General features: G+C 37.2%; 1 protein-coding gene across 5 annotated transcripts in view; it reads right to left on the bottom strand.

Moving 5' to 3' along the window:
• Positions 1 to 27,920, bottom strand: part of HDAC9 (histone deacetylase 9) — a 276,738-nt gene that overhangs the window by 35,380 nt on the left and 213,438 nt on the right. For all 5 annotated transcript variants that reach the window (XM_086468227.1, XM_086468228.1, XM_086468232.1 and 2 more), the window contains one exon: positions 20,327 to 20,445. In XM_086468227.1, coding sequence (XP_086324353.1) covers positions 20,327 to 20,445 — 119 coding nt within the window. The remainder of the gene's footprint in view (positions 1 to 20,326; positions 20,446 to 27,920) is intronic.

Below are 27,920 nucleotides of genomic sequence, written 5' to 3'. Positions count from 1 at the left end.
TTTTGATGGTGCTAGCTATTAATAAAAAACATATTAGTGCTAAAATCTACACAAATCAGAGTAAGACCTGGACGTTGCCTTGGTGTGAAATCCAACATGACTGGACTGATATAGATGTGAATGAGCAGATGTGTGGTTGGAGGCAGAGGGGGTAGTAGAAAAACGTGGGTTTTTCTTATCCTATCCTGTTTCAGTTGCCCAAGAAACAGGCAGGAATAGTCCTTGTGACCCCTTCAGACTAGGATGTTTGTACTTCTTGTACATGTTGTACTGGGTCTTCCTGCATCCTCAGTGCCTGGAAATGCTCAAGAGTAATTTGATTCAACATGACTATCATCTGTTCTATGGGAGCACTATATAGGGCATGCAATTTAATATTTGGATCAGAGCTTTGTCTGAATTTGTGGCTGTGGTTTTTCACGGCCAGTTGCAATGCAGAAGTGACCTCCTGGTTGATGTCACAAATTGGACAATTAGAAAAATAAAAACATTTTTATTTAATCTGAAATTAAGGTTCAGGAAACAAGAATTCTAGGGCTTCACGGTGCCATTTTTGTATCACTCACTTTTAACAACAGAGCTTATGATGTTTAAGCCTGCATTTCATTACAAAAATGAGGATAACAGAAAAAACTAATATACGGAAGAAAGGTAGAGTAACATCTATTTCCTCTATTTTTAAGATTTAGGCAGAAACTTTGAAGTTAACATTTATGGGTGGTTTATAGTTACAATCTGAACCTGGTCCTCTCTGTACTGAGAAAAGCAAAGGTCTAGAATAGTAGATGTTCACTTAGTTAACAACTCTATCTTAAAGCATATGCAAAAGGGATCCATTGTACATGCAATCATAAATCTCACTTGGCCTAACTTCAGAGCAATTGACCTTACAACCCAAATAATGTTCCTTTGTACACAGTTTTTATATGTAATTTCTAGATTTACAGTTTCAAAGAAAGAGTGTGTAAACAATTTCAGCTGAGCCTAAAGTGAGCAACTAATTCGTCCTACAGCTGGATGAAAGTTTGCGCCAAACTGGAAAACTTGTTTTGGAAAGAGTCTCTATTGATGCTACTTTTGGTGGATCCAGATTCAAATTTTTCATTTATTTATTTTCACATACTGTTGATATCTTAACTAGGAATGAAATGAGGAGAAGAGAAAGCAGCTCATTAAACAGCAGAGAATATAATAGGAAAAGTTAATGACACTTTGCCAGCCCTTGTCAGTTATCAAAAGACAGCTACAAATGAGGACTTCTCAAAAAAAAAAAAAAAAAAAAGCAGAAGAGAAAACATAGGCAACATAGATGTAACTTCTACTTGTTTCCACTATTCAGCATCTTAAAGTCTTGATAATTATTTTTTCCTATAAAGAAAATTTCAGGCCATATTTAAAAAGTTCAATATGCAAAGCACACATGTCACTTCCATCCATGTGTTCTAGGTGACATCTGTATGGAAACAGTGACAAACTCTTTCCTCGATTAAACATCTTAAAGCCTTTATTAGAAAATTTACCAAAACTGAAAATGTGTTATCTATATCAGTAGTGTGCATTAAAAACCTCAAAGTAACTGGCTCCAAGATGAATCTTGGCAAACTCTGAAGTCCATATGTGGGAGAGGGAACTTTAGCACTTAGTAAATATCCAAAAAGCTACAATTAACCCTGAGAGATTCTTCAAATCTCTCTTAGGCTGAGAGACTTTTTTGATTAGCCCCTTCTGGAGAGGTCTGGTACTCTCGAGTCATCCTCTGGAGGCTTCACTGGCCATCTCAGGGATCTGGGCTTTCAATCCAGACACCAAGGTTGGGTGGTTAAAGTTGGGGCAGTCCAGAGTATCTCAAACTCACTAGGAGGTTATTATCCCTGTCCTTATATTATATGTAAGTATGGCAAATCTTTTATACGTTATTAGAACTGATTGAAGTATTAATTACAAATAAATAATTCAGATAGCGTAGCTCTGCTTCTTGTTCATAATACTGTTTGTAAACATATGTTAGCATTTGCCAAATGTTATGTTCAGCTTAGAGGCTCCCTGCACACTGTTTACTTTGACTTCCTAACCTTAATTATCCATTTCTTATTAGTGCTCATAAAATGGCATCCTATAGTATCTGCTCTCTTGCTGTGTAATCGAAATGTTACATATGACAGAATAGGGATTAATTAAGATAAAGTGATAAATACTAAATAACCAGTTCTCTTGATCACAGAAATATCCAGGAATCTTTGCAAAGAAGTACCACTCCTCAGACTTAAAAGAGAACATAAATTAGAGACTGTGACTCTTTCTTAATAAGAAATGAAAAAGTGACATGAGCAGGGATGGGATGAATTAGTTTGAAAAGTCAAAGAAATGTTTACTAAAAAGAACAGCATTTGCATTCCTTTTTGCCTGGGCCACTTGCCGCTTTTGCAACCTGATAAAACAAATGAGTCAATATAAACCAAGACGAGAGTAGAAGAACAGCAAATGGCCATTGTAAAAGTAAAGGCTAGAGGAAAAGGGACGCCACAAAGGCCCCAGTCCTGCATTTTTTTTTGCAAGCAGATTTAACTGGTGTGCTGTGGCCAGACACCTTTAGTCAGACATGCCATTTCACTTAAGGAGAGAAAACAGCAAGATCATGTCCAAAGACAGTAAAGTAAAATGGAATGGCAACTTGACCTATTACAAAGTTCGTATTTTGAAAAGAAAATAGTAAAAAACTTGCACAAACAATTTTTCATGAGAATCTGTCCATTCTTCAACCATTTTTATGTGATAAACCAGGAATGTTATTCTTTCCTTCATAGACATACTGCCTTGTTTTCATTGATTTACCCTGACTGTCAAGGAGCCTTCCAGAAAACAGTGGGTAAGCTGAGAATTTATGCAGTCCATATCCACTATCAGACAAATCACTGCAAAGTTTCATTTTCCCCCTTGCCTGTCTGACAAAACTACAAGACAGCCAAATACAGGTGTTCAGATATATTCAGAGAACACTCTTTTTTCTTTCTCTCTTTTTAATATAATATTTTGTCATTTACTCTGGTGAAAACATTATGGTTGGTAAAGTACGATCAAGCAATAATTCTAATTTTTTAAAGGCTTTAAAGCAATTTTTTGAGAAATATGGGAGTTTAGACAGCACATTTATTTAGTTTTAATTTTTGTGCTGTCATACATCAGCGCTGAAGTCCTGATTTAGAACACATGCAGCTTGCCTTTGAAGTTTTGGCTGTTTTTTAACAATGGCAAAAAAAGATATAAAGAAATTAAACAGCACCAAAAAAATCATAAAACAGGGCTTTTGTGCTCTTGATTTATATATTGTTTTTTATGTTTGTTTAAAAAAAGCTTTATTCTCAATAATCTTTCATGGGAAGCTTTGCTCTGACATACCTTTATTCATCTAAGCCTTTTCTTCTGCATTGACCTTTCTTTTTTCCTTCCTATCCCCCGAAGTCTCTGAGCAGTGCTTTCTAATATCATCCCCATTCAGTAGCAAAATGAGTTTATTGGAATTCTTCTGAAAATCGAAAGAGTAGAAAATGCACAGTGATACGCTAAACTGATTTTTTTGGACTAAAGCAATAAATATTCCAAGTAAACAGGACCTCCACGTGAAATGTCTTTTTTCTGCTAGTGTTTGCTGGACTCCCCTTCTGGGTTGCGCATGTGCAGTGGTATACGTGGTCCTTTTGGTTGATTACACAACGCTGGCATTTTCCAAGGAAGTGCATGAAAGCTGATAGTTGCCGTTGTTCATTTTTGTCCAATGTGTTGTAATAAATATGAGCCAATGCCATATTTATTTGTTCTGTGGCCAGCTTTTTCTTGTTATTCTCTCTCTCTTTCAGCTCAAGGACTAAATTGTTGAAACAACAACAAAAACACCACAACTGGCTTTATAATTTTTCTCCTCCTTAGGGTCTTCCATTGCCTGGAAAATTTTAGGCGTACTAGTGTCATCTAAAGGTACCAACACCATGTGCTGCTGAGACTGGTTTTAATTGTAGTCTACCTTCAGAACATATTGAAAATGATTTCTAGAGAGACTAAGTCCTTAAAGTGTCCAGACGTTTGAAGCAGAACATTAAAAAACCACGTAGTTCCTAACTGTCAGCCCACATATATATGTATACAGTACCAGTGTGCATGTAGGATATGTGCAGGGCATTTACAATAGCTGGGGGAGCTGCAGAAGTAGGGGCTGACGAGGGAGCTGGACTTTGTCTGAGGCATTGCAGGAAGGTTAACAGCTATGTATTTGGAGTTTACTGGGGACCTCCTGACTCACTGTAGCTCTTCCCATACCTTCACCATCTCATATCCATATGCTTGATCTCTGCATGCCTTCTAAAATACTGCTTACTCTTAACAGTGAAACAATGACAGCTGCATCAAAGGAGAAAGTTCTTTTTGTGTTCCAGCTCATTCACGGGTTATTGCAAAATAACAGAACCAGCAGAATAGCCTATCACCAGCATTGACACCTGGATTTATGTCAAAATAGTTTTTCCCTGTGAAGTGTAGTGGTAAGCTTATTGCAAAGACACCTCTGGGTTCCACAAAACCTCTCTTAAAATCCATATGAAGAACTTGTGTAAAATTTTGACTGGCATAGAAGGTTCTGCAGTTTATTTTATTTTAATGGAATTTAACTATTAATTTTAGCAACTAGGGCTGTGTTAACAGAAAACTTGCTTATGAGTTCATTTAATGCATGACCTTTCTACATCTTGGAGCAAACACTGCTGGACGGGAAAAAAAAACCCTTTGGTTTTAACATTCATCAGGATTCTTCTCCCCTACCTTTAGCCAAGGAGATGTTAGCTGTCTTGCCCCTGCTACTTCTCCAGGCTAGCTACTACTCAGCGGGGAGAGAGGAATCTCCCCAGGAAGATCTGTTGCACCGATTTTCAAAAAGGATGAAGGTCTCTTTGGAATCAAACACCCCTCTGTATTGACTGCCATGGACAAATCCATTCTTATTAAGATGTATAACGTTCAGAAAGCCGAACTTAGAGAAGGAGAGCTCACCTACGGCTCTGAAAGACTGTTTACATCAAGGCAGGTCATCTACCAAGGTCATGCTTTGGCATTGTGAGCACCGTATGCTCAGTGAGAAACCTCTCAGGTATATACGAAATGAGAGACAAATGCATTTAGAATAAATAGACTATGCCTCTGTTAACACCTCAGTACAAACTACTTTTGCTAGAGATTTTGTAGGTTACAGAGCCCTGCTTTCAAATTATTATTTTTATAATATATTAGCTATAATATTAATATAATAATGAAATATTTCTATATTAATCATATAGTTATCAGGGAATTGTTTACAAAATATTTTATATCTAATAATACTATCTAATATATTTGTAATAATGATTCAAATCTCCAGCTAGCAGGGGTATTTTTATACAGAAATCATGGAAATGGTGTAGAAATTATGGTTGTTCTACTTTAACAAGGAAAAATCGTATTAACATGTTGTACTAATAATCTTTTCAGCTTTAAAGCTTATTCATCTATGAATACCTTGTAGAATATTTCCAGATTCATAAACTTTGAAAATAATTGTATGCAGACAGAGGATTTCTATGCCAAATTTGTTCCATTACTCCCAGTAACAATTCCTCACGCTACACTTCTTCTGACTCAAAATATTTGTTATCCTATCAACCCACTTTGCGCCTTGCTTTCTTTGGCTAAGACATCCGTCGTCAGCTCTTTTAAGGTCCGCTCAGTAATCAGCTCAATCTCCCTGAATGCATTTTTATTCCACTCTCCTTTTCCCTTGAATATACTGGCACTTCTCTGCTAATAACATGATAAAAACTTGGTAAGTGGTATGCATTTACCAGGGTGGCTTTTAGATATCCCAGAAAAAAAGGAATTTGTCCATTTGTCCAGGTGTTTTAGAAGTTAACCTCCCAGTCAAAAGAATGGCTCCAGCTCGGATGCCTGACATGCAGCCTTGCCATCCTCACACCTGGGATTTTCCAACTGAAACTCGGGAAAACGTTCTCCGCCATCATGAATTCATTTGCTGCTCTCAGGCCCTTTCTTTCAGGTTAGCAGTTGACATATCTCCAAACAGTGCCACCATAAATATCTATATCACTTCCAAAAGGAGACATTCTAAAGAGTGGAATGATTGCTTAGAGAGACAATTTGAAGCAAATGACAATCAAATCTCTAGGGACATGCTCCAAGAGCGAAATCTGCACAGATCAACCTCCCAAAGGTAGTAAGTGGTACAAGTCATTGATCTGAAACTAACACAGAAGGTACAGTTCAGTAACATAGTGATATAATTATAACAAAATAGACTAGGGAACATTCCTGCAGTATTGATAAGCCCTTTCTCTGAACTTTTTTGATTATATCCTTATTTTTGATGCTCTTCTGAAGCAGGGTCTACTAATTGTGTATCATTTTTCTTAAATGTTAAGGAAACATTCAGAGCAAACCAATATATTTCTCAGTCTTTCACTAGAATTTTAATAAAATGAAAAATAAAACCAGATAACGAGCAAGGACAGTGTTATCCAACGAACTAAATTAAGTAGTTGAGTCACAACAACAAGAAGGATGGGCAGGTTTTGAAGAAAAAGCAGGTTACTCAAGATGTAATGTTTGACATCTGGTCTATGATACTCTAATTGTCAATAGTCAGCCAAACACAAAAGACTGCTACTGTCTTTCATATGAAATATATCTAGAACAGTGCTGACTATTTACTCAACTAAATATATCCTCTCAGTTTCTGCTTGAAGTATATGTCCTACCTTGGAATAGAAGATACTTTCCACTTTTTCTCTTAAAAATACTGGGTTTAGATGTGACAAGTTCTGATGGTCAGTGTACGCCGTGCTAGAGGTGGCCATATGAGTAAAGTAATTCTGCTATGGGTACCCTTGTAACGTTACCAGATGGCTAGTTCTATTAAAATCAATTAAAATTTTTTCTTTGAATGTAACGGAACATAATAAAAGAATCAGACCAATCATCTGTAAGTCTTTGTGAAAATTTTATGCAAAAAATTAAAATTAGCAGTGTCTTTCTTGCTTTTCCTTTCTTTTTTAACTGTGAAATGCAGATTGCAATGAGGAAAGTCTCATTTGGTCTGAATGAAAGACACTCTTCTTATTTCATGTTTTAGAATTTTCTTTTTTTCTCTTCTCTTCTCTTCTCTTCTCTTCTCTTCTCTTCTCTTCTCTTCTCTTCTCTTCTCTTCTCTTCTCTTCTCTTCTCTTCTCTTCTCTTCTCTTCTCTTCTCTTCTTTTCTCTTCTCTTCTCTTCTCTTCTTTCTTTCCCTTTTTCTTTTCTTTTTCACTCCATTTCCCAACTTCACTATGTCTGTGATAAAGTACTAAATTTGATCAGGCAGATTCAATTTCCCGTTCTTTTTTGAAAGGACTGCATAAAAACTTATCTTCATTAAGTGCCACTGGGAGTCCAGCACCACATAACTAATCAGACAATTCAGTAGCTTCATGTCCATGTGATGCCTCAAGTTCAAAGGGGACAAAGACATCCTGTTTGGTGTTTTGTTTCACTCAAGCTATTAAAACTGCACAGACCCCCTTAAGTGTTTTTTAATCTTCTTTATTCCCTACCAGTAACCTAAAACATTATAAAAAACAGTGCCAGTTTAGATAATTTCGAAATTTGTAACGTGATTTGGGAAAAAAAAACCAGCAACTCTCAATGAAGTGGAAGGACTGAAACTCCTGGTGGATGCAAACATTTCAGATCGACTACTTTTTTCCATATCCGTTAAAGATCTTGGCTTAGTAATTCTGTTCAGCTTTTGTGACCTCTATGTTTTTCCTCAAAAGGCATGCTGGGAAATTCCCAGAGGTGTGCACTGTGTGCGGGAATGTATACACCCAAAAAACGTCAAAAGAAAAAAATTAGATGGTTCAGAACATATGCACCTTCTTCATGTATATTCTACAAAGCTTCATTTGACGCAGTTGACACCACTAGAAAAATAAAGTTTTGTTCACAAGGTCATATAAACATCACAGGTTTTTTGATATCTCCTTTGATGTAGCATATTTGTTAATTAAATTACAAGTTTTGAAATAACACCTTATCATTTGATCAATAGATTTTCCTTACTGTTTTTCCCAGGGCTTGATGAAGGTTTAAGAAGGTTGCTTATGTGAAAGTTTGGGTGAACGAAAAATTACTTTCAACCTGTGTATGCTGGCTTCTGAAGTTTCAACAATACTAGGTTCCACTTTACCACTTTTCCTTGTGTGCTAAGATGCTTTGAAATATTGGGCATAAATATGGACCTATTTTAAAGCTGATTACACAAAATTTCTTGTAAATTTGTTAGTACACAGAGCAACCATATTCAAACAGGATTTTACGGCAAAGCTGTTCCTGCAACATAGGAATCATAAAAGACGCTTCCTGTACTTGGAGGGAACTGAAAATAAAGGCTTTCTTTGCAATAGTGATATCTGAGGCTACAGATACTGGCTTTTTTAATAGAAAGAAAATAGAGGCAAAGAATAAAAACTGGATTTGATTTGTTACTAGTCAACACCTTTTTTCTACAAAAAATAAATTAAAGAGATTCTTGTTCATTTTTTCTACTGTTTTTTAGAAAGTACACATTTTTAACAGAAAGAAATAATAACACCTTTTGTCTTTAATTTAAAAAAGAAAGGTATTAATAGGAAAATTTTTAAAATAAAACACATTTGTGAAAATATATAATTTTTTTAATTGGTGTTTCTGTATAACTCAGTTTTTAAATTGATCATTACTTTTGGCAGCATAAAAATACTACACAAAAAATGGTACGTTATTTCTTGCTAACCTTGACCATTGCTTAATAATAAGATGCAGACCATACACAATATGCCTTAACTGCAATCACAAATGAAAACATAAATTATGTGGCAATACATGTGAGTGATCATCTTTCCATACAACAGGATCACCGAATTCATATCCGATGTTAAGTAATCACGTTAGGAAAATAATTTTTAAGCTAGCACATTTAAGACCCAGATATTTTACTGAAGTAAACATTCCACTATCAAATGGAACAGCTTTGTTTTATTTTGCTTCTAGAGAATGCTAATCCATTTTAAGAAAGTGAAAAACAGATTTAGAAACCAGCCCTCACAACCAAACTGCACCTAAATGGATGCAATGCCAGATACTGAAAAGTTTTCAGACACCATTTCAGTAGAGAGCCAATCTTTCTTACAGAGAGCAATCTCAGGAAAAGGGATAAGACTATGGGTCAAAGGAAACAAATGTTTAATTCAAGCTGACATTTACTATCATAAACAGAAACCAGGAAGTAACTGAATTTTGATTAACTGGCAATATTTTGTTGTTCTGGATACATACTTATTTTTAGCTTCTTCTTCCAAAGAAGAAGATCTTCCAAGATCTGTCCCTTGGTCCATTTTAATGTATATGAATCCTAATCAATGATGGGGAGAAAAGAAGGAATCTGAAGTAAATAGATTACTATTAAATGTATTTCAAATGTATTTATTTTACAGCAGAACTACTCCTTTTCCTTTCCAAGTAAACTCTATAAAACTTCAGGAAGTATTTAAATAATAGCTTTCTCATGTGAATATGTTTCTGAAGAGCTTTTAGCGTGTGTCTCTGTACCATATTTTTACTTACAATGCAAGGTCTGTCCCTATAAACATTACATGTTTTAGTAAATCTTAATCAGGTTGGTGGAGTGGTCTCAATCAACAGGACTGCTCAAAGTGACTAAAAGCTTGTGAGATTAGGACCTACATTCTTGCATTTCCAGCAATTTTATGGCAATTAGTTGGTACAAGCAAGAACAATTTCCATAAACCCCCTCAGCCCCCCACCCCCAAAACAACAAACAAAGGTAATTAAAGTGCTGAAAAAAAAGGTAGGGATGTTTTTTTTTCAAATGTGCCGGTGTTGGCAACTTGCACCATTTTATTGCAGATTTCTTGGTACTAAGTGTTTGCATTAAAGCTATTATAATCAGGAGATGGCAATGGAATCTCACTGTTCAGTTGACACAGAAATGGCTGCGGGGAAAAGCTTAAAGTATGAAGGAATTTTGTCCTGGGAGCTTCACAACAAAAAGAAAACTGTGTAGTATTTTAATAACTCTCACAATATTTTTTGAGGTCTGAATCAGTGGTCTTTAACTTCTAGAATGGGTGGGTAGCATCAATATGCTATTTGAACAATTAATAGAAGTGCAAGCGTCCCGTGTGGTGCTGAAGAATATGTGGCTTTGTGAAACTGCCATGAATTAATGTTTTGAGTTTAATCACGTGGGTAAGTATTCATTTCCCTTTACTGACAAATAATTAACATACCTGTTATAAATCCTATTTTAATAATTTCTTTTCTTTGAGCCAATAGTGCCAAACTTTTATATTTTATTGTATGTGTTTACTTGAGTAAAAAAACCAACACAACAGCAACTAAGTCAATTGCTTGGGATCAAAGCTAAAAATACCAAGGAAATCTCTTCAGATCAGGGAAGACTTGCTGGTGCTGATACCAGTCAGACCCGAAGTGTACTTGATACTGGGATAGTGTGAAAAAGATGAGTTTGCAGACCAAAAAAACAGATGGCCCCTTATCACCCCATGGGGCTAAACACACAAGACCAAACTTCAGAGACGCCTTACCTTTACCTTGTCTGTCCCTATCAGGACAGACTGTTATATTAAGGGTTATTGCCTCTCTAGCCCTCCCTGTGATCAGCTTTTGAAGTCCATGGCCAAGAGGCCAGTGTGAGAATATCACCCCAGATAAGAGGTGTTTGCTCTGTGAAATATTCAGGACAGGAATCCATGGACCCCGTGATAGTTCAGCAGGGAACCACAAACTCCAGCTAATATCTTCTAATCCCCTGTTGGTTTGAGAACTACCCACCATAAAAAGCATAACTGGCTGTTTATTTGCGCAGGCGAGAGATAACATCTTAAAGTTACAGTCTGCCTTAAGTAGTAGGGATGTGAAGCCCAAAGAAATGAACCATCCAAGCTCATAATCAAAATTGTGTGTGCTCCCTTCTTCTCTGCCTAATGAGATGTAAACATTTTGGCTGGTGCCTCTTTTGAAAGATATTAATCAAATATATTGGTTAGAAATCACAAAGGATAGTCCGGTCTGCAAATTACATGTCTTCTTTTATGGCGTTCTGAAGCTGTGAACAATATGTTAAAAATTTTCCCATGGCGCAACCAAGTAAATACTTGTGGCACATTTCTATTTATTACAGAGAATAGTTAAATTCTAAGACATAAATCATGCTCTTCCACTAAAGGCTTTACAAATTCCCAAAGACAAGCCTAATTCCCAATGCAACGATGCTATAAAAGATCAGACACTTTGTTATGGAGAAATCCACATTTGGAGATGCCTTTCAACAATTTTCTCTCAGGACCCAATCCTGTGAAAGACACATGCAAGTTGCTGAGCATCGTGTCAAGCTCCATCAGTTTCAAAATAGCCCTAAAAACTTAGATTTAATTTTCTGTATTTAAATTGTAATCTGACAAGTTTAATACAGCCTAAGTAAAAAAAATATTTTCCCTTTTCTTCTACTAAATGACAGTCTTCTGATTTCAATAAGGAAAAGATTTCTTAAGTTTAAATTTCAAAATTGAGAGAAGATGCCACCAATTTTAACTTTTTTTGCACTCCCCACATCAGTTATTGCCATTAGCCAATGTCACCGCTGTAGCATGAAAGAAAAAATGACAAGAAGTAGGTGAAGAGATAAGGGAAGATGACCAAAAAGGGAAAATAATTCTTAATGGTTCTGTAGATTCCCTTTTTTCCCATTGTAATCTATCCTCTGCCCTGTCCCCAGCAACTGCCCTAAATCAAGGAACTGGCACCTGATGCATTCTGCAGATGGATCAGCAGTGAGTATCTGGAACATAGTATACAGGTGGTTTTTCACTTGTATGAGTTCGTTAACTCGCCAGCAGACAGATCTTCTGTTTAGGGGCAGGAGCAGGAGTGGAAAATGGAAATCTCTCCTGGCTGATTTACAGAAAGAAAGGCTAAGTGAAAGAGCAGGTAAGATCGGCGCTTATTTATTAATATTTCTAATTGCTCTTACCTCCTGCTTAGGTAGACCCTTTCTGGAAGGCACACCAGTTAACCAGCCAGTCATTGAAAACACTGGGCAATAACAAAATCAGTGCTAAGATTTCTGAATCCTTCATGTGTGTTTTAAATACATATTCTGTCAGACATGAGCGACCCAAAGTCTGAAGAAGAGGATTTCCCTGGCCTCAGTAAATGAGGTGAATTGTTCACCAATCTGTTTCTTTTGGTTCAAAGCCATAGTCCAAGTCATTGACACATGCTTACTCGACAGCATGTGAAGGCAACATTAGAATTGTCCATTCATATTTTTCTCTGTATTTCTCCAAACATGAATCCCTTCTTTAAATGGAAATCTAAAAAAAAAAAAAAAAAAAAAAAGGACTTGTTCTCTTATATCTTCACCTCTGCCTTTTACTATGCTATGTCCTAGAGAGGATGCTGATTTTATACAGTGAATTCCAATCTCTGCTCAATTTCCACAGGATCCAACAGACTACTCTTCCTCACAGAAGGAATACTCTACATTTCATATTGAGAAATGTACATGTAATGCAAATGCCAGCAGTGTACCAGATCCTGGAGTCTCTGGCAAATAATTCACTGATATTTGCAGTGCAAGAGTGAATTTAAGCAGTACAAGTGCAGGAGTAAATGCAGCATAATCTGACTTGGGAGGCTGGACAATCCAATGGCCATGCCAAGCCATAGGAGATGCTATGGCAACCACTGCTGTGGGCTAGGAGGAAAAAGAAATCATAATGCTTTCCTTCTCTCAATCAATCCTAAGAAAATACTCGTGTCTGAGGGTGAGTCACCAATGAACCTGTCATCTATTTTGATAGATGTACTGTACCTTTTGTATTGTACCAAGCAACCCTTCAATTAGTATTCAAGAAATCACCCTAGAGAAAACCCAGACTTTGCCTTCCAAAGCAAACAACTAGAAGCAAAGTATTGATGCCATATTTTCTTGCTGCCGGTCACTGAATACCCGGTAGTTTCCAAAGAGACAAAAGAAAAAAACGAGAATTTCTAATATGAATCAGGAGACTCCCCTGTGAAAAACTATATGAATTACCATTGCTCCACCCCACCTCCAATGCTTTTAGCTCTGAGTCAAAAGCTCAAGATCCATCCTGCTGGATAACCATCTTAACACCTCCAGCACTGCAAAGATAACCAGATTACATTAAAATCTGACCTCAGAAGAATTCAGACAAGAAGGCAGATGTGGCAACCGAGTTAATTTAACAGGTTTCTGCTGCCAAAAGGTATCCTACTCCATCACTCTCTACTGTCCCTGCCCCTCTTCCACTAGCTGTGGCATACATTGGTCCCTCCATCATCTGATTCAGCTTCATAGCCCAGTAGAAATCTCCCCACTTTTTGGTTGATTAAGTTTTCTGGTGGGTTGGTGAGTTAATGCTGCATGTGTTTATACAGAGATCTGACAAGAACCAGAGCCAGTGCAAGGCAAGTAGCGGACAACTCAGAAAGGGAAGGGATGTGCAAACACCCTTTTCTACAGTAATGAGCTGTTGGAGCAGCTCACACCATCTATGGGAACTGCACTCTGAAGCAGTTAGCGCCAGGCTTTCCACGATCATAGCTTCTTGTGCTGATAGTTGAGTCAAAAAGTCTTTCTTGCTTGTGACGAGAAGAAATTAGGCACAGCAATGCTATTTTTAGAGACTTGAATTGTGTTTAAACAGCTACGAAGTCAAAACTACTATTCTGTTTGATCAACTGTCAATTTGCATGGACTCTTTTTGCCTGCTTTCCTTTAACATTTACCAATTACATTGGCCCCAGTATTCCCATTCAGGACTCATTTTTGGAGCCAAGTGTCAGGGAAGTCTTTCAGACAATCACAAGAATGTGGAAAGTGTAGTACCCAAAGACATTACGATCACTCTACCCTAAACAACTCACAGTCAGTCCAAGGTACTGTCCAGCAGATAGTTACAATATTATTTGGGGACTCCTTTAGAAACTAAGTGCTTCCAGGAAAAAAAAAAAAAAAAAGACAACAAACATCTGTCATTTGCAGTAGCTGAAATACTCAGAATAGTCACACAGAATATTTTAGAAATAGTGAGGCTGGCACATAGGAAACCTTTTCTCTGAAACATATCTGAAGTACCAGGCTTAGACCCAGATCAGTTCTACATTTGAATTCAGTGATATGCAGTTCTAGCGTTTTCCTTTGTTCTGTTTCTAACATATATGCTACACAGGACATGTAGTGGAAAACTGGAAAGAATTCTGAGATACAGTAGGACAATTGTGAAGACTCAAGAAAACACTGGTCATTGAATTCATTCATTGCATGAAGCCTCTAATGGCTGAGAGTGCTGTGGCATACCTCTTTGTAAGGATGTTGTAAGCCATCTATTTATAAGCCTCATTTAAAGCCTTCCATGGCAAATACACCGTGCTAGATCCTTTGTTTCTGTGATCAGTCATCCCATTATTAAAACTGTCCACATTACCTCTGAATTTGCTTGTCCCGAGATGCTAGGTATTTTTTCTCTTTACAGCAATGTATGCTACATTCAGAGATCTTGCTACCAAAAATCATTACTCCCAGTGGGAAGTTGGAACTGAAATGTGAAGGGCAAAGCAGAAACCAGCAGGACAGGCACCAGTTCAAGCTGGCTGCTTCTGTATTCTGAGAAGCACCAGTTCCAGCCATGAGAAGAGATTCCTCAGCGCAAGACCTGTAGGCTACATGTAAGTCAGCAACCCTTTTTACACATTAATTTCTACCACTTAGGCTGACATATCCTTTGGGAATAAACTTAGAGCATTAATTGTTTCCTCTGCTGTGATTAATCAGACAGCTTGTGCACTGTTTGAGTGAAGTCCTCTAAGCCCTACCTGCCAAGGGCCCATGAGGAGGGAAACTGTTCATAACTTTAGCACTTTTTTCATTGGTCCCACTTGAATGAAGTGTATCGCAGCATAATGCAGCTTTTGATAAGCTAAGGGAGTTATTGCCATTTTCTCAAATAAAAACTTTAAATGTGGCAAATCAGCTTAGTTAGAGTCAATTATATTCTAGACACTGCATCAACCTTGCGTCACAAATTTGGCATAACGGTAGACAGGTATCCAAACTGACAAAATATAATTTACTCTTTAAATGCCTGCGGTGGTATCTTTTCCTACTGCTAATTGCTGATCTTATTTTCACTCTGGTGTCAAATAGCATCTTTGGAACAAGAGCGTAAAACAACAGGAAAACTCCAGTAAATCATCATAGCCCTTAACAAACCCAGTACTTCAGGGAGATAAGTACCCTGAAAAAAATCTCCATTCTTACTTGACACTTCTCTATTTACTTTATTCTTTTTATGGAACAGTCACCATTTAATGAGCAATTATGTACAATATTTACTCAAACAGTAAAGTGATCTCAGTGACTTTAATGCAAGCATTATTCTAAGGGCTGCTCTATAAACCGAAGAGAAAGTACTTCACCTCAGGATAGTGTTACAGGGGGAACTTCAGTCAGCACAGCTAAATTTAGAAACAGTGCTCTTCTTACAAGATCTTACAACTTCCAAAATTACGATCAGGTCTGGCAGCTTTTTTCCAGACCTGTTCACTCTGCAGAATTCAAATGGTGTGATAGTACAATACATTTTAGCAGAGGTTGTAAAATGTAACTATAAAATAAAGCACAGAATATATCAGCTCTATCTTCAGTAGTTCCACCTAAGCACCACCAGGATAAGATGGAAGAGTAGAGTCATATTTTTAGGCATCTCCTTACTATTCTAAATATAAAGCTCATTTATCCCTTTTATTTCTTCCACCATTACTTTTCTTATATTTTATTGTCAATACAATTTTTACTACTCCAGTACAAAATGTGGATTTGATACAGCTATGTTTCTATAATATATAATATGTTGTGCTGATATTTTATCTGTTACTTAATTGAAAAAGTAATATATTTCTAGTATTAAAAAGGAAACATTGGGCTAGTCAGGAACTGGGGCATGTTTTCCTCTTGTCTGAGTATAGTTTACAGTAAAATTAAAGTGCCTTTATAAACCCTGATCTAAACAAAGCATCCCAATGACATCATTAGTTACTTTGCACAACAGAGTTGTGCATGCGAGAGCTCCCGCTGCTGCATCCACCTTCAGCACACAGCTTGGGGAACTGGTTTAACCAAGTGACGTGGACAGAGCTATGCCAATACTAAAGACGGACTTGACAATATGAAAGATATTCTGCTATTTCAGCTCATGAAGTTAAGCTTGAGTCATAAGAGAAGGGCCATAGGAAGAAAATCTGAGATACTTGAACATCCCTGACAATCCGATGACCCTACAAAACAGTAGAGAAACTCCTGAGCAGGAGTTGGCACCTATAACTGATGCAAGACCTTGGGCCAAGAGGACTACCAGAAAGGTTTAACGTGCTGTGTGCCTTGCTTTCTATTCTTTGGTTTTTGATGTTAAACTTGGTGCAGTTATCATAGCACAAGGACACAGGCGAGTTCAAGTTTGTGAGTGGAGATGAGAACTTTATCAGAAAAAAGAGTTATATTTGGAAAGCAAACCTGCTTTTCAGACACAACCCCTTCTTTTGGGAAGACCTTCTTCAGGACAAAGCGGCTGTGCATTCAAAAGTATAACTACTGTTTCTAATTATGCTAGGTGGTCTTACGAATGGTGTTGTCAATAAAGCTTGCCTTTTCTTAGTAAGATATTAGGAATATAGCTGGTACCAAAGGCCTGAGGACTTCCCAGCAGCAGAATGTTCTGCATACGTCACCAGTCATCTCGAGTCTTTGAAGCCCATTTTTTTTCTTAACAAAATATAAAATCCATCACAAAGTTTATGCATACGGGTTAAGTACATGTTTCAATATGTGCATGTGTACCTAGGTGTGCACACAAGCACCTTTTGAAATGGTAGCACTTTATTGAGTGAGGGGATTGGAACAAAGGATAAAAAAGAGCCAACACAAAGAAACATGTGCCTGTGAAATCCTCAAAGTTGGGATTGAAACAAATGTTTTAGTTAATGCTTATTCTCAATTCTACATTGCACCAAACAAAATCTGTTTTGGGGCCAGGTAAAAATTAGTTAAATACTCACTAGTTTAGTGAAAACTTTTCTCCTCAAAAAATCAACAGACAAGGACGAAGTGCAAAGGCAGTCAGAGAAAAAGATTTACTTACGGAAAGTGGTTTGAAAAATGCAGTAAGAAAGGAAAAATTCACACTTCCCTTTCAATTCTTTTAAAATATTATTTCTTTTTTTTCAATGGAAAAAGACTTAGTGATTTCCTTACTGAATGGGACTGGAGATAAATTAGACAAGTGAGAGGGATATCTCCTAGCTCTGCTGTCATCTCTCATCTTGGTTGGCCTTCCATCCTACACCCTTCTAGAGGAGCTGACAGTCACCTCACTGTGAGAAATCTTGACACGCACATCACACCTATTCATTTAAAATCAGCTGCGAAAATATATACGACTATTTTGTTGCTGATGTGGTTTTTTAACTAATCAGAAATGGCAACTTCTCAGTAAACCAGATTGTATGTCGATATAGCAAAAAATCAAAATACTGGGCTAAAGCACGTTATAATTTACACCTCTCAAACTGTGTAGATTTAGTACACCAATATTTGTAATTGCCTGCTATATGGTTACTCCAAGGCTGTAATTAGTCCAATCTGTTATCTTCATCCTATGGTTTTTACTTTATTACTTGGGGATGCTGATTGTCAATACATTTACTTTTTTTTTTCTCTTTGATTGTATTCTGAAGAAAAGGCATAAATAATTTCTTATCAAGAATCTAGTGTCTCCCTAAATCTCTTTAACAGCAAGGTTAGTAGCTAAGGACACATCTTCTCTTTTTTGATGTCAATATCTTCCTAATTCATATGTGTAAAGGTTGTATTTGGTCACAGAAATCAGAAAAATCAATGTATTAAGTATACACAGAGTGCTAAAGATTTATAAAGAAAGAATATTTACAGGTTAAACTTTAATGTCATGTACTTATTTTGGGCATAATTTCTAAATATTACAAACAAATTATATTAAAAATTTGCATGAATATATACTTTTAGTCTTTAATATGAATGTTTCTCTTTGGACTTTATTTTTTTTAATACATTGTTCCTTTTTCTACATACCACGTATAGTATGCTATGTTCTGAAATAGTATGGTGGAATGTGGAGAATTTTGTTTTGGGGAAATAATAAATTCCTTTGGCTCTGTACAAAAGCTTTATTCATCCCTCAGGTGCATGATCATTATCTGGGTCTATCTTGGCTTTTCCCTTAATTTAAACAAGAGCCATCTACTGTAAATCACCTTTTTTTGCTTACAGACACATGTGCAATTTGTAGATGTGCAGCTTTTTATATTAAAAAATGTACTTTTCTTTTTTACTTTTTAAGATTTCAGTTTCTTAAAAAAGTCGTGAAGAGTTAATTAATTAATTTATGAATGAAAATCAAGATTGATTCCAATATCAAACAGCTTTTCTTTGCTGTCAGGGTGAAATTCAGTCTAACCTGAGAGGAAAAGTTGAGTCTTATTGCAATTTCTAGATAAGTTGTTGAAGCTGCTATGCCAGAACCTCATGTATGCCAAAGTATCTTATTAGAGCATCGTATGTACTTAAGGGTCATGTGCATGCATTCTCAGCTGCTTAATACAGATTATTATACAATGTTTCTCAACAAAATATCTATTTTGTACCGGTTGGAAGCTCATCTCCTTGTCCAGGAATCACACTTACGGAGAAAAATAGTGAGTAAACCTCTTACAAAGGGCTTTTTCATGCACAATATTTTGCTAAAAGTCATTATACACAGTGATACTCAAGCATGCATACAGGCTGCTATGTTTCTTTCCTCTCTAGTGCCAGACTGAAAAGCTGTGCTAGAACTCGATATGCCTTGCTTGCAGCCACAAGGATGTTCCCTTTCCAGTCCACTGATGCATTAGCACCTGTGTGAGCGTCTTAGGGTAGGCCCTTGCACTGCTCTCTGCATTCTTGTTTTCCACAGCACGCCGCTATGGACAGTCCCTCTAGCTCTCCATCTATCCTCTCGTCCGTGGTAATCAGGGGACCCTGTGCAGCTCGCAGTTAAAAAGAAAATAAAAAATATGTGCCTTTTCTCTGCACCTCCTGAGGTAAACACCAACTTCATTCTAGTGACCTATAACAAAATGCAGAGGTCAGAAGGACAAAAATCCTCTGAGCTGGAGTCCATTTGTGCAGTGTGTTAAATGTCATTAGGTCTCATCAACTTCTCCAGACATTTCCCAAGGCATTTCTCATTAGCAGCAGAGATCCATATTTAATAACTATTTCAGTGTTATTATGGTATTTGTTGAGATATACTGAAGAAAAGTAGATATACTGAAGAAAATTATGCACAGCATTGCATTAGGAAACCATTTTGTGATGTCTCAGGGAAAGCGATATATATAGAGCGATGTTACAGCGCACGTTACTGTACAGAGCGTTAGTACATTACCCAGCCTTGCTTAACATCCTGGGCTTAGAATCAGTTTGGCCACAGTATCCTTTAAGAGCTAGTGACTTTGGAGTGCTACATATGAGACACCTCACACAGACCTGTCTTTCAGAAAGTATTAAATCTCTGCCATGAGTGCACACTTTGCAGGACTGAAATGGACATCCAAATATTGAGACCCAACAGAGTAATCTTTTAGAAAACTTTGGCCTTCATGATCACTGATGTAATTCAGGATTAATGCCATCAAGCTGAAAAGATTACAATAACAAAAGAGCAATATGAAATTGGATTTAGGCCTCCAAAGTCTAAAATCTTCAATATATATTTAAAGAGAAATAACTTACTCCAGCATTTGGAAAATGAGGCCTATTGAAAAGCATGAAACCTCTAAAATGTTATTTGAATGCCAGAAAAGCAATACTTTAAAAAGCCAAGACAAAAATGCCAAGAGGAACAGACAGGAGTGAGCCAGAAACACTGACATGTTCATTTCCACACTCTGTGAGCTGGGAGAGACCTGCAGCTCCACGGGCATCTCTGGGTATTAACTGACGGACAGACCCTGCCCTCAGCGGCACGGATGTCATCTCACAAAACATAAATATGCTCGTAAGCTGGACTTCAAACAAGGTTCCTAACTAGAAAAAATACCAACTCAGAAACATGCACCTTGTGACGATACCTACATTTAGCTGTGACTTTGTATCCGCCCAGCGGAGGGTCGTGGCCTTCCACGGCATCGAATCCTGCTGACACCAGGACAATCTCTGGATCAAACTCATGGGCAGCTGGCATAATCACAGTCCTGTAGAGTGAAAAAACCGAACCTGTTAAAAATTAAAAGAACTCCTTTCTTTGTGATATAAATTGCCACAGTCTCAAAAATCCACAACACAAGATATTTTCTTTTAATTAAACCAATCTTCATGGTAGCTGTCCAAAACCGAAGAAAGTCCAAGGCTTCAATTAATTTCTTTCTATAGTCACTCTTTTCTCTTTTCTATGATTGAGGGGAAAAAAAAAAAATGCAGGTACATGTGAAAGCCTCTAATATTACACACACATCTGTGCCTGTTTTATCCTGCTGCCTATAAAAAGCTGCCTCTTCCAGGGAAGTGACTAATGGTTTACAGAGAGCACTCAAAGCCTGGACTGCTCCAGTTAGTGCGAACTTGGTGTAAATTTGAACTATAAATTTCTTTTGGGAAAATGTTTGCTTTCCAAACTTCTTTTTTTTTTCTTCTTAACATTTTTAAATGTTTGTCGAGGTGGGGGGTGACTCTAGCAAAGGAAAAACATGAAATTCCCTTAATCAAATCCAGACTATGTTGTTAAGCCTTTCCAAGGTCAAGCATAACAGGAATGTGACAACCACAAACTAGTGACAGCAACCCCTGCTGGTGTCAGGAAGATAATTCAGCCCTTCACAGTCACAAAGATTCCACTTTTTTAACCCCTTCCTTGACAAACTTCCATTGGGACATTTTGTTTCTTTGTTTTCGCTCTTCCTCAAACTCAAAGCATTAAAGATGTGTTGAAGGAGAAGATAAAACCCTGCATTCAGCACGCTCAGATGGCTTCTTTCAGGCTGACTTTCTGAAGGGAAGGTGTCAGGATGGCTTTTACACTGGTGCGACAAATGCTGAGCCTAATGGCTGTGCTAATTCAGGGGGACATTACTAACATTAAAAGGCAAATACACAAATGAATGTTCTGTTCCAAATATATTAATTCAAGGAAATCCCAGTTGGTCTACACTGGTCAAAATCTGAAGATCAATTTTGCGCATGTGTAATACTATCCGTCTTAGTTCAATATTTATTTATTTATTATTTCATCAACTTAGTCCAAAAAGATAATGTTTTTGTTGAAAGATTTCTGTGGGAAAAAAAAAAAAAAAAAATTAAGAACTCTTCAAGTTTTTCTTTGCTTTAGTTCTCGATCTGTGTTTTCTAAATTTTATTTTGTTCTGATTTCTGCAAAGATATTTTTAATATTAGGAAAGTGTTCCTTTTACTTGTTAGTCAGAGAAAGGGAGAAACCAGACTAAGTAAAACTCTTTGTCAGGACATACAGCATTTGAATGAATGTCATTTTACATTAGAAAAAAAGGGACAGAGGAAACTTCATTTTTCTGCTGATATTGCTGAAATCACACCATGAATATTTGCAGGCAAAGTGATATAATTTGTGAAATATTCCTTTTTTTACATGTCATTAGCAGGCCTCTGCTGAAGTATGGATTCCAGTATTGATCATTGCACTTCAAGAAGGACCTAGACCAACTTGAGAGAACAAAAGGAAAGAAAAAATTTCTAAAAACTGTGACACAAGTGGATAAAACAATAGAATTATAATTATTTGATTCACATAACACGAGAGTAAACATGATAAAAGTCTACAAATATGGAAGTGGTTTTTGCAAGAGGAAAGAAACAACCTGTTCTGCATTTCCACTGTGGATAGGACATGAAGTAGTTGTAGCAGGAAAGCTGTAGTTCGGTCTGGACTGGAAAAAGTTTTTTAATAGAAAGGATAGATAATAAATTAAATAAATTACTTAAGAGAATTGAAGAGTCTCCATCTCTATGAGTTTTTTATAATAGGTGAAACAAATATCTATCAAGCTTGCTACAGGTTCCAGCTGACATGGCCTTGAGGCAGGATGTCAGATTCCCTCTCTTCTAGGTGTTTTTCCTATAGTTCCATGGCATGTAACTATATAACACACAAAGTACACATATGAATAATTGCATTAGACACCACAGTGACCGAATATTTTTGCAGGCTAATCTCCACAAAGTTAAGGAACAACATCAGGAATAAAGAACTCCTATGTAACCACATCTTATCTTTTTTATGTACATACCTTCTGATACTCTAATTATATGTTCATTGTCTGAAGCAACACATACTTCCCAAACTTCCCCTCGTCTGCAACACACGTGGCACGGATCCTGATTAGAGATGAGGACTGTGGCTGATATGCAATCTTGATCTGTCCTCACAGAACCATAAATCTTACACACTGAAAGAAGGAGGGATCCTATGGAGAACCCTCCCTGTTTGCAGCCACTTGAGCTTTTGCCCTCCTCCTTTCCATTCACATTTCCTCAAATTCAAGTCAGGCTCTGGTTTTTATTTCTTCATGTCAAATAAAGTGGCAGAACCATGGAGTACAGCATAGACAATGCTCGGGAGTCAGAGGATGGAGTGTGTTCAGTGCAGACAGAAGCTCTGGAAACTCAAGTTGCTGAGCACTAACAAACCTAACCAGGCTAACACAAACTGAGATTTTTGAGAGTCTTATAATTTGGAACATTGGGAAAATCTACCACACTTCTACCACAGTTCAAGACCTTGCTCCAAAGCGTAAAGATGTCAGCACATTTTTTTATAACTTGGGTAAAACAATGCATTTGGCCCTTAATGTCATTCTTAGAAGTAGTAAAAATTGCTTAGCCATCGTTTCTTCAAAATTTTTGTGAAATAAATATGTCTGACATGAAAACTGCCAGCCACACTGGGTAACATTAGTAAAATTATTAAATACCAAATGCAAGGTCTTTCAACACAAAGCACCAAGAATAGCTATTAACACCATCTTTAGTAGTACTGAACAGTAAATAGTAGCATATTTATAAATCTCTATAGAAATGATATGTAGGATTCTCAGCTAAAGGAAGGAGAGGGATATAAGGATAATAACCAGAGGTGGCATTTAGAATTCGCTATTCTATTACTGCTTTTGGTATTAACTGAATTCACATAACTAAAAACCAAAGAGGGTTTTTCTGAAAGAAAGAATTTTTTCTTTTTGAAAAGTATACAGTGTCTGTTAAATTTCACCAGAAGAGTAACACCCTACTTTTGCTACAATACTGTCTCACAATGTATGAGAGAACTTTGCTGCTGCTGCTCTGCATACCACATATCAGAAGAGCTAACCTATGTGCCCACAAGACCTCTGTCATTGTTCATTTCTCTTTCATCCTCCATAATACCGAGGGACTTGGAATGTCAGAGTTCATCCATCTTATGCTGTTCTTGATTTAATACTGAACAGAACCTCTAAGGACTTTTCTTTAAAAAGGACATTATGGAAAATGTAATCTGGTTACTAGGATAGCAAGCTTGACTCTTCTCTAAGATGTCTCAGGGTGTCCATGGTCCTTGTTACAGCAGCCAAGACTACTATTTGGTCTTTCAAAAAATGACAGCCACAAGCCTCTCTGCAGAGAGGATCATATAGACATCTAGTTCCTAAATCTCTTATTCAGCCTTTCTCTACATTAACCAACAGCAGCTTAACGTCTGCAAAACATCATAGCGTTTGGTTTTGGACTTTGTGTAGGTAGGGCCTGTCTGACCTTTGTCTTGCCGTGGCAGGAAGTCCTTTGTGGCACAAACTACACGTTTAAATTCCTTCACAAAAGCGACAAATACTTTCCTATCTTATGAAGTGCTGCAAGGAATCATATACATATATTTTTCAATATGGACTGAATTTACCCAGGCCATAAAAAATGCCTTTTGGCATCTGCCACCTCTCAGGCTTCAGTGCCTTCATTATCCCTGAATAACTGTTTTTAGAAAAATGTTTTGAGGTTGGCAGCTGTAAAGAAAGCCTACAACAAGCACTAGATTCCAGCCCTTTTTTTTTAACCCAAAAGCAACATGAAGCTCACTTCTCTCTTGTTAAGAGGCTTCTACCTCAGTGGAGTGAGAAGAGTTGGACAGGCAGGGACAGCTCCTGACCCTTCACTGTCTCTCAGGAGTAGAGAATCATCAGACCCTGTACCTTGCTTCTTTCCCATCTCATCTACCCTCTGGAGGGCAGAGCAAGGTGCAAGAAAGAGCAATCATCCATCAACTGCCTCCTCAGGAGCTCCATAACCATAGCACTTCCCTTCTCAATTGCCTAAGAACAAAATCCTCTGAATCAGACCATAACAGAAAATATGGGGGGTTTTTAAAGCATACAACTAGCATTGGTCATATACTAATAGATATTCGTGTCAACATTCCCAAATTCCTCAGACCAACCCTGTGCTCAGAAGTCAGGCTGCAGCTGGAAGGATTTATTATGGTGCGAAGGGTCAACAGCCTGCTCATCAGAAATCCTTTGCAAGGGTGCATAGGCAGCCTGCGCTCAGACCTGGGTAGGAACAGTCCGTATCTTACCCGCAGCAGGAGTAAGAAATGTGATTTGGCTTCTGGCCATAGGTCACCAGACAGGTACACACTGGGGACTGGCAGGCCACCAGTTCCCTGCTTGAAGGCAGTTGGGCTGTAGGGGTTATCAGCAAACAGAATTTAATGCTAGGATCTTTCTCCAACAAAATGAGTGATTTTTGTCAGAAGAGAAGTGAATTTTATTCTTCCACTATGACTCACACTCTCCTCTACTCACTTCTCCAAAAAAAATAAAACACATAAAAGAGATATTTGTTTTCTGTGATCCTGAATCATATAGAAGCATAAATATTTGGTATACTGTATTCACCTAACGATGACAGCAGAGTTACAAGGGCATCTTGCCTGGCTGACTGTTTCTTTCTTTTTTCTCGTATTTTCATTAATAAACATGTCAAAGACTGAAAGCTTGAGCAGCTGGATCACAGGAGTTATTTATCCATGCTAAACCTTGCAGTTACAATGAAACTGTGTCCTCCAGCCCAAGGTAGTGCAGATCCTCCTTTAAGTCTGATGGTACTGGTAACAGAGCGTGTCTGGGAAGCTGAAAAGATTCCTTTTTGTCCCACTAAGGAGATTTCCCCAAAGAATTAATGTGTTCCATTTGGGTATGCTGCTGTCTGCAGAGAAGCCAAGGGATGGCTTCCAGTTGGGTGTAGTCCTACAGAAAACATCAGGCATGTGATCTTCCCCTCCCCACCAATCTGAACATCAGATGCAAGACATTAAAGAGATTCTACCAAGGGACTCTGTTCCTTTTATTCTTCCGTTCTATTTTTGTACATTTAAAGCACATGGTTAAGATGCTCCCAAACATTTGTTCTCTCAGAAGAGATTGCAGAGAAGTACCCAACCCAGAAATGACTCTGCAAGTACCATCACACAGACCTGGAAATCTCCAAAGAAAGTTAATAGCTACAATTCTTTTGCTGTGTTGGTAATTTAAAAAGGAAACGAGCAGGAATACCAGCCCAGGACAGTAATTTATGTAACCGAGAAAAAAAAATCCACAGTTTTAAAACTGCAGATTGGAATGGCTTAGTAACATAAATTATTTGCTCTTTCCCTAAAATCCTCCAGTGTTTTCATCCAGTGATCTCAAAGTACTTTCAGAACATTAATAAATGGAAAGGCTCATATCTTCAGCTGGTATAAATCAGTGTAGCTGTTTCTGATTGCACAGTCCTCTAAAGCAAGCGTTTCTTGTACCCACCTCACAGATGAATCAGCTAAAACTAAAAGCTGGTAAAAGAATTGAATAAATTACTTAGTTGTCCCTGGAAAAAACCTCAAAAGAAAATACAGAAGACTCTAAGTCCACTACTTCAACTCACAGAAAACACTATAAAAGCACTATTATTTATTCAGTTGCGCCAGACCTATATTTTGCAAGAAATATATATACAATGCACAGTGCTATTAGAGTGGGGGTTTTGCCACCAAATGGAGACCCAGACTGTTGTTTGAAAGAATGTAAGTCTGCCTACAGTTTCTCAGTTTCACATCCTGCACATAAAATATTGTTCCAAACAATCACTATGTTGTCCTACCTCAAAATTACACAAGTTTAAGTACGTTGTTGAATGCACCCTGATATGAATAGATCAGAAGTATTTAAAAGATTGCCCTGATAGGTATGTGGAACTTATGGTGTCTATTATTTTTATGCGCTGTTTGCACATATGTTTTAATGTAACACAATATCAAGTAATGTCTATCCTCACAGAAATCTACAAAGCATTTCTACACAGCTATTGGATTTTTTTTTTTTTTCTCTGTATTAATTGAGTTCATACTAGTGCCTCTTACTAAAATTTTGATTTACCTTCATGACATTTCATTATACCAGTTCTACTGTCAGGCCAAGTTCATCAAGGCCAAACCTGAGAACTTTCCCCTGAAACTCCTTGCTGACTGTCATCTGACCTTCAGCTTTGTCCTGGACTTACCCTCCAAGGCATGCCTAAATTCTCCAGATTTTATCTGTGTTAGTTTATAAGTTATATTTTTTTATATAAGTTTTACCTTTAGAGTCTTTCTTTTCATATCTTTTCTTTCATCCTTATAGGTTTTCTTTTTATATCTTTTTAATAACTGTATTTCTTCTCTATTTTTTATAAGCACAGCCAATATTCTTGTCCTTACTTTTATTTTATAGTTACCCTATTTGCTTTCTGGAGATACAAAATATATTCTTTTATTCTTCAAGGGGCAAAAGGTACCACATCAATACAAAATCCTCACTACTGTAAATCATGGTCATTTCACTCGGATTTACACATGGTATTAAATTTAAGCACATGCCAAAGTGTTTAAAGGGCCAAGGTCTTCCATGGGTGCACCCAAGTTAGTAATGTCAAATGTTGCATTTGAAGGAGTATCTAAGCGCCACTGAATGAATGCTGTGCTCTTTTTTTTTTTTTTTTTTTGGCTTTTGAAGACATTTTCAGAGCCTAAGGCTATTATTTGTGGGTTCCTTTTTAAGTGAATAATTATTTTGGCATCCTGCATGCAAGTTTCCTCAGTTCTACTACAGCTGGAATTGCGACATCTTAAGCACTCAAAAAGCATAAGAAATATTGACTACACTATCTGCTGATCGTTCCATTTTTATTATTATTTAGAAAGGTGTTTTCAGTGTAATTATCAGGACTCTTCCACATCTGGTCTACAGTATGCCGCAGTCAGAGTCTCTGAACTGGTACAAAAAGAACTGGAATCAGAAAAAGTTACCAAACAGGAAAAGTATGAGAAAAATATTGTTTTGTGGTTTTCAGAATTCACTTAAAAATTAATAGCATAGTCAGATATAATCATCCAACTTCTAGAAACATGGGCAAATGCATATACACACGTAAAATGCACATTCACATCCCCATTCAGAACTGGGCAAAATTCAAAGTTCAGTGGTATTAGGTAAAGAGACTGGCTAAAAATTATGGTAAGTAAGTAAGCTTGCTCAAAGGCTATGGGTCTAAGCATGTGTCAAACGAACATACGTGGAAAGAAGAGGTTACCTTGGAAGGATCAAAGACTTCCAGCTGTCCAGTTCCACAAATATAAAGCCTTCCGTGGAAATACAGG

This window comes from Leptosomus discolor, chromosome 7 (assembly GCF_034619465.1).
Source record: "Leptosomus discolor isolate bLepDis1 chromosome 7, bLepDis1.hap2, whole genome shotgun sequence".
NCBI classification, from domain to species: Eukaryota; Metazoa; Chordata; class Aves; order Leptosomiformes; family Leptosomidae; genus Leptosomus; species Leptosomus discolor.
This window is presented reverse-complemented; position numbering and strand designations above follow the sequence as displayed.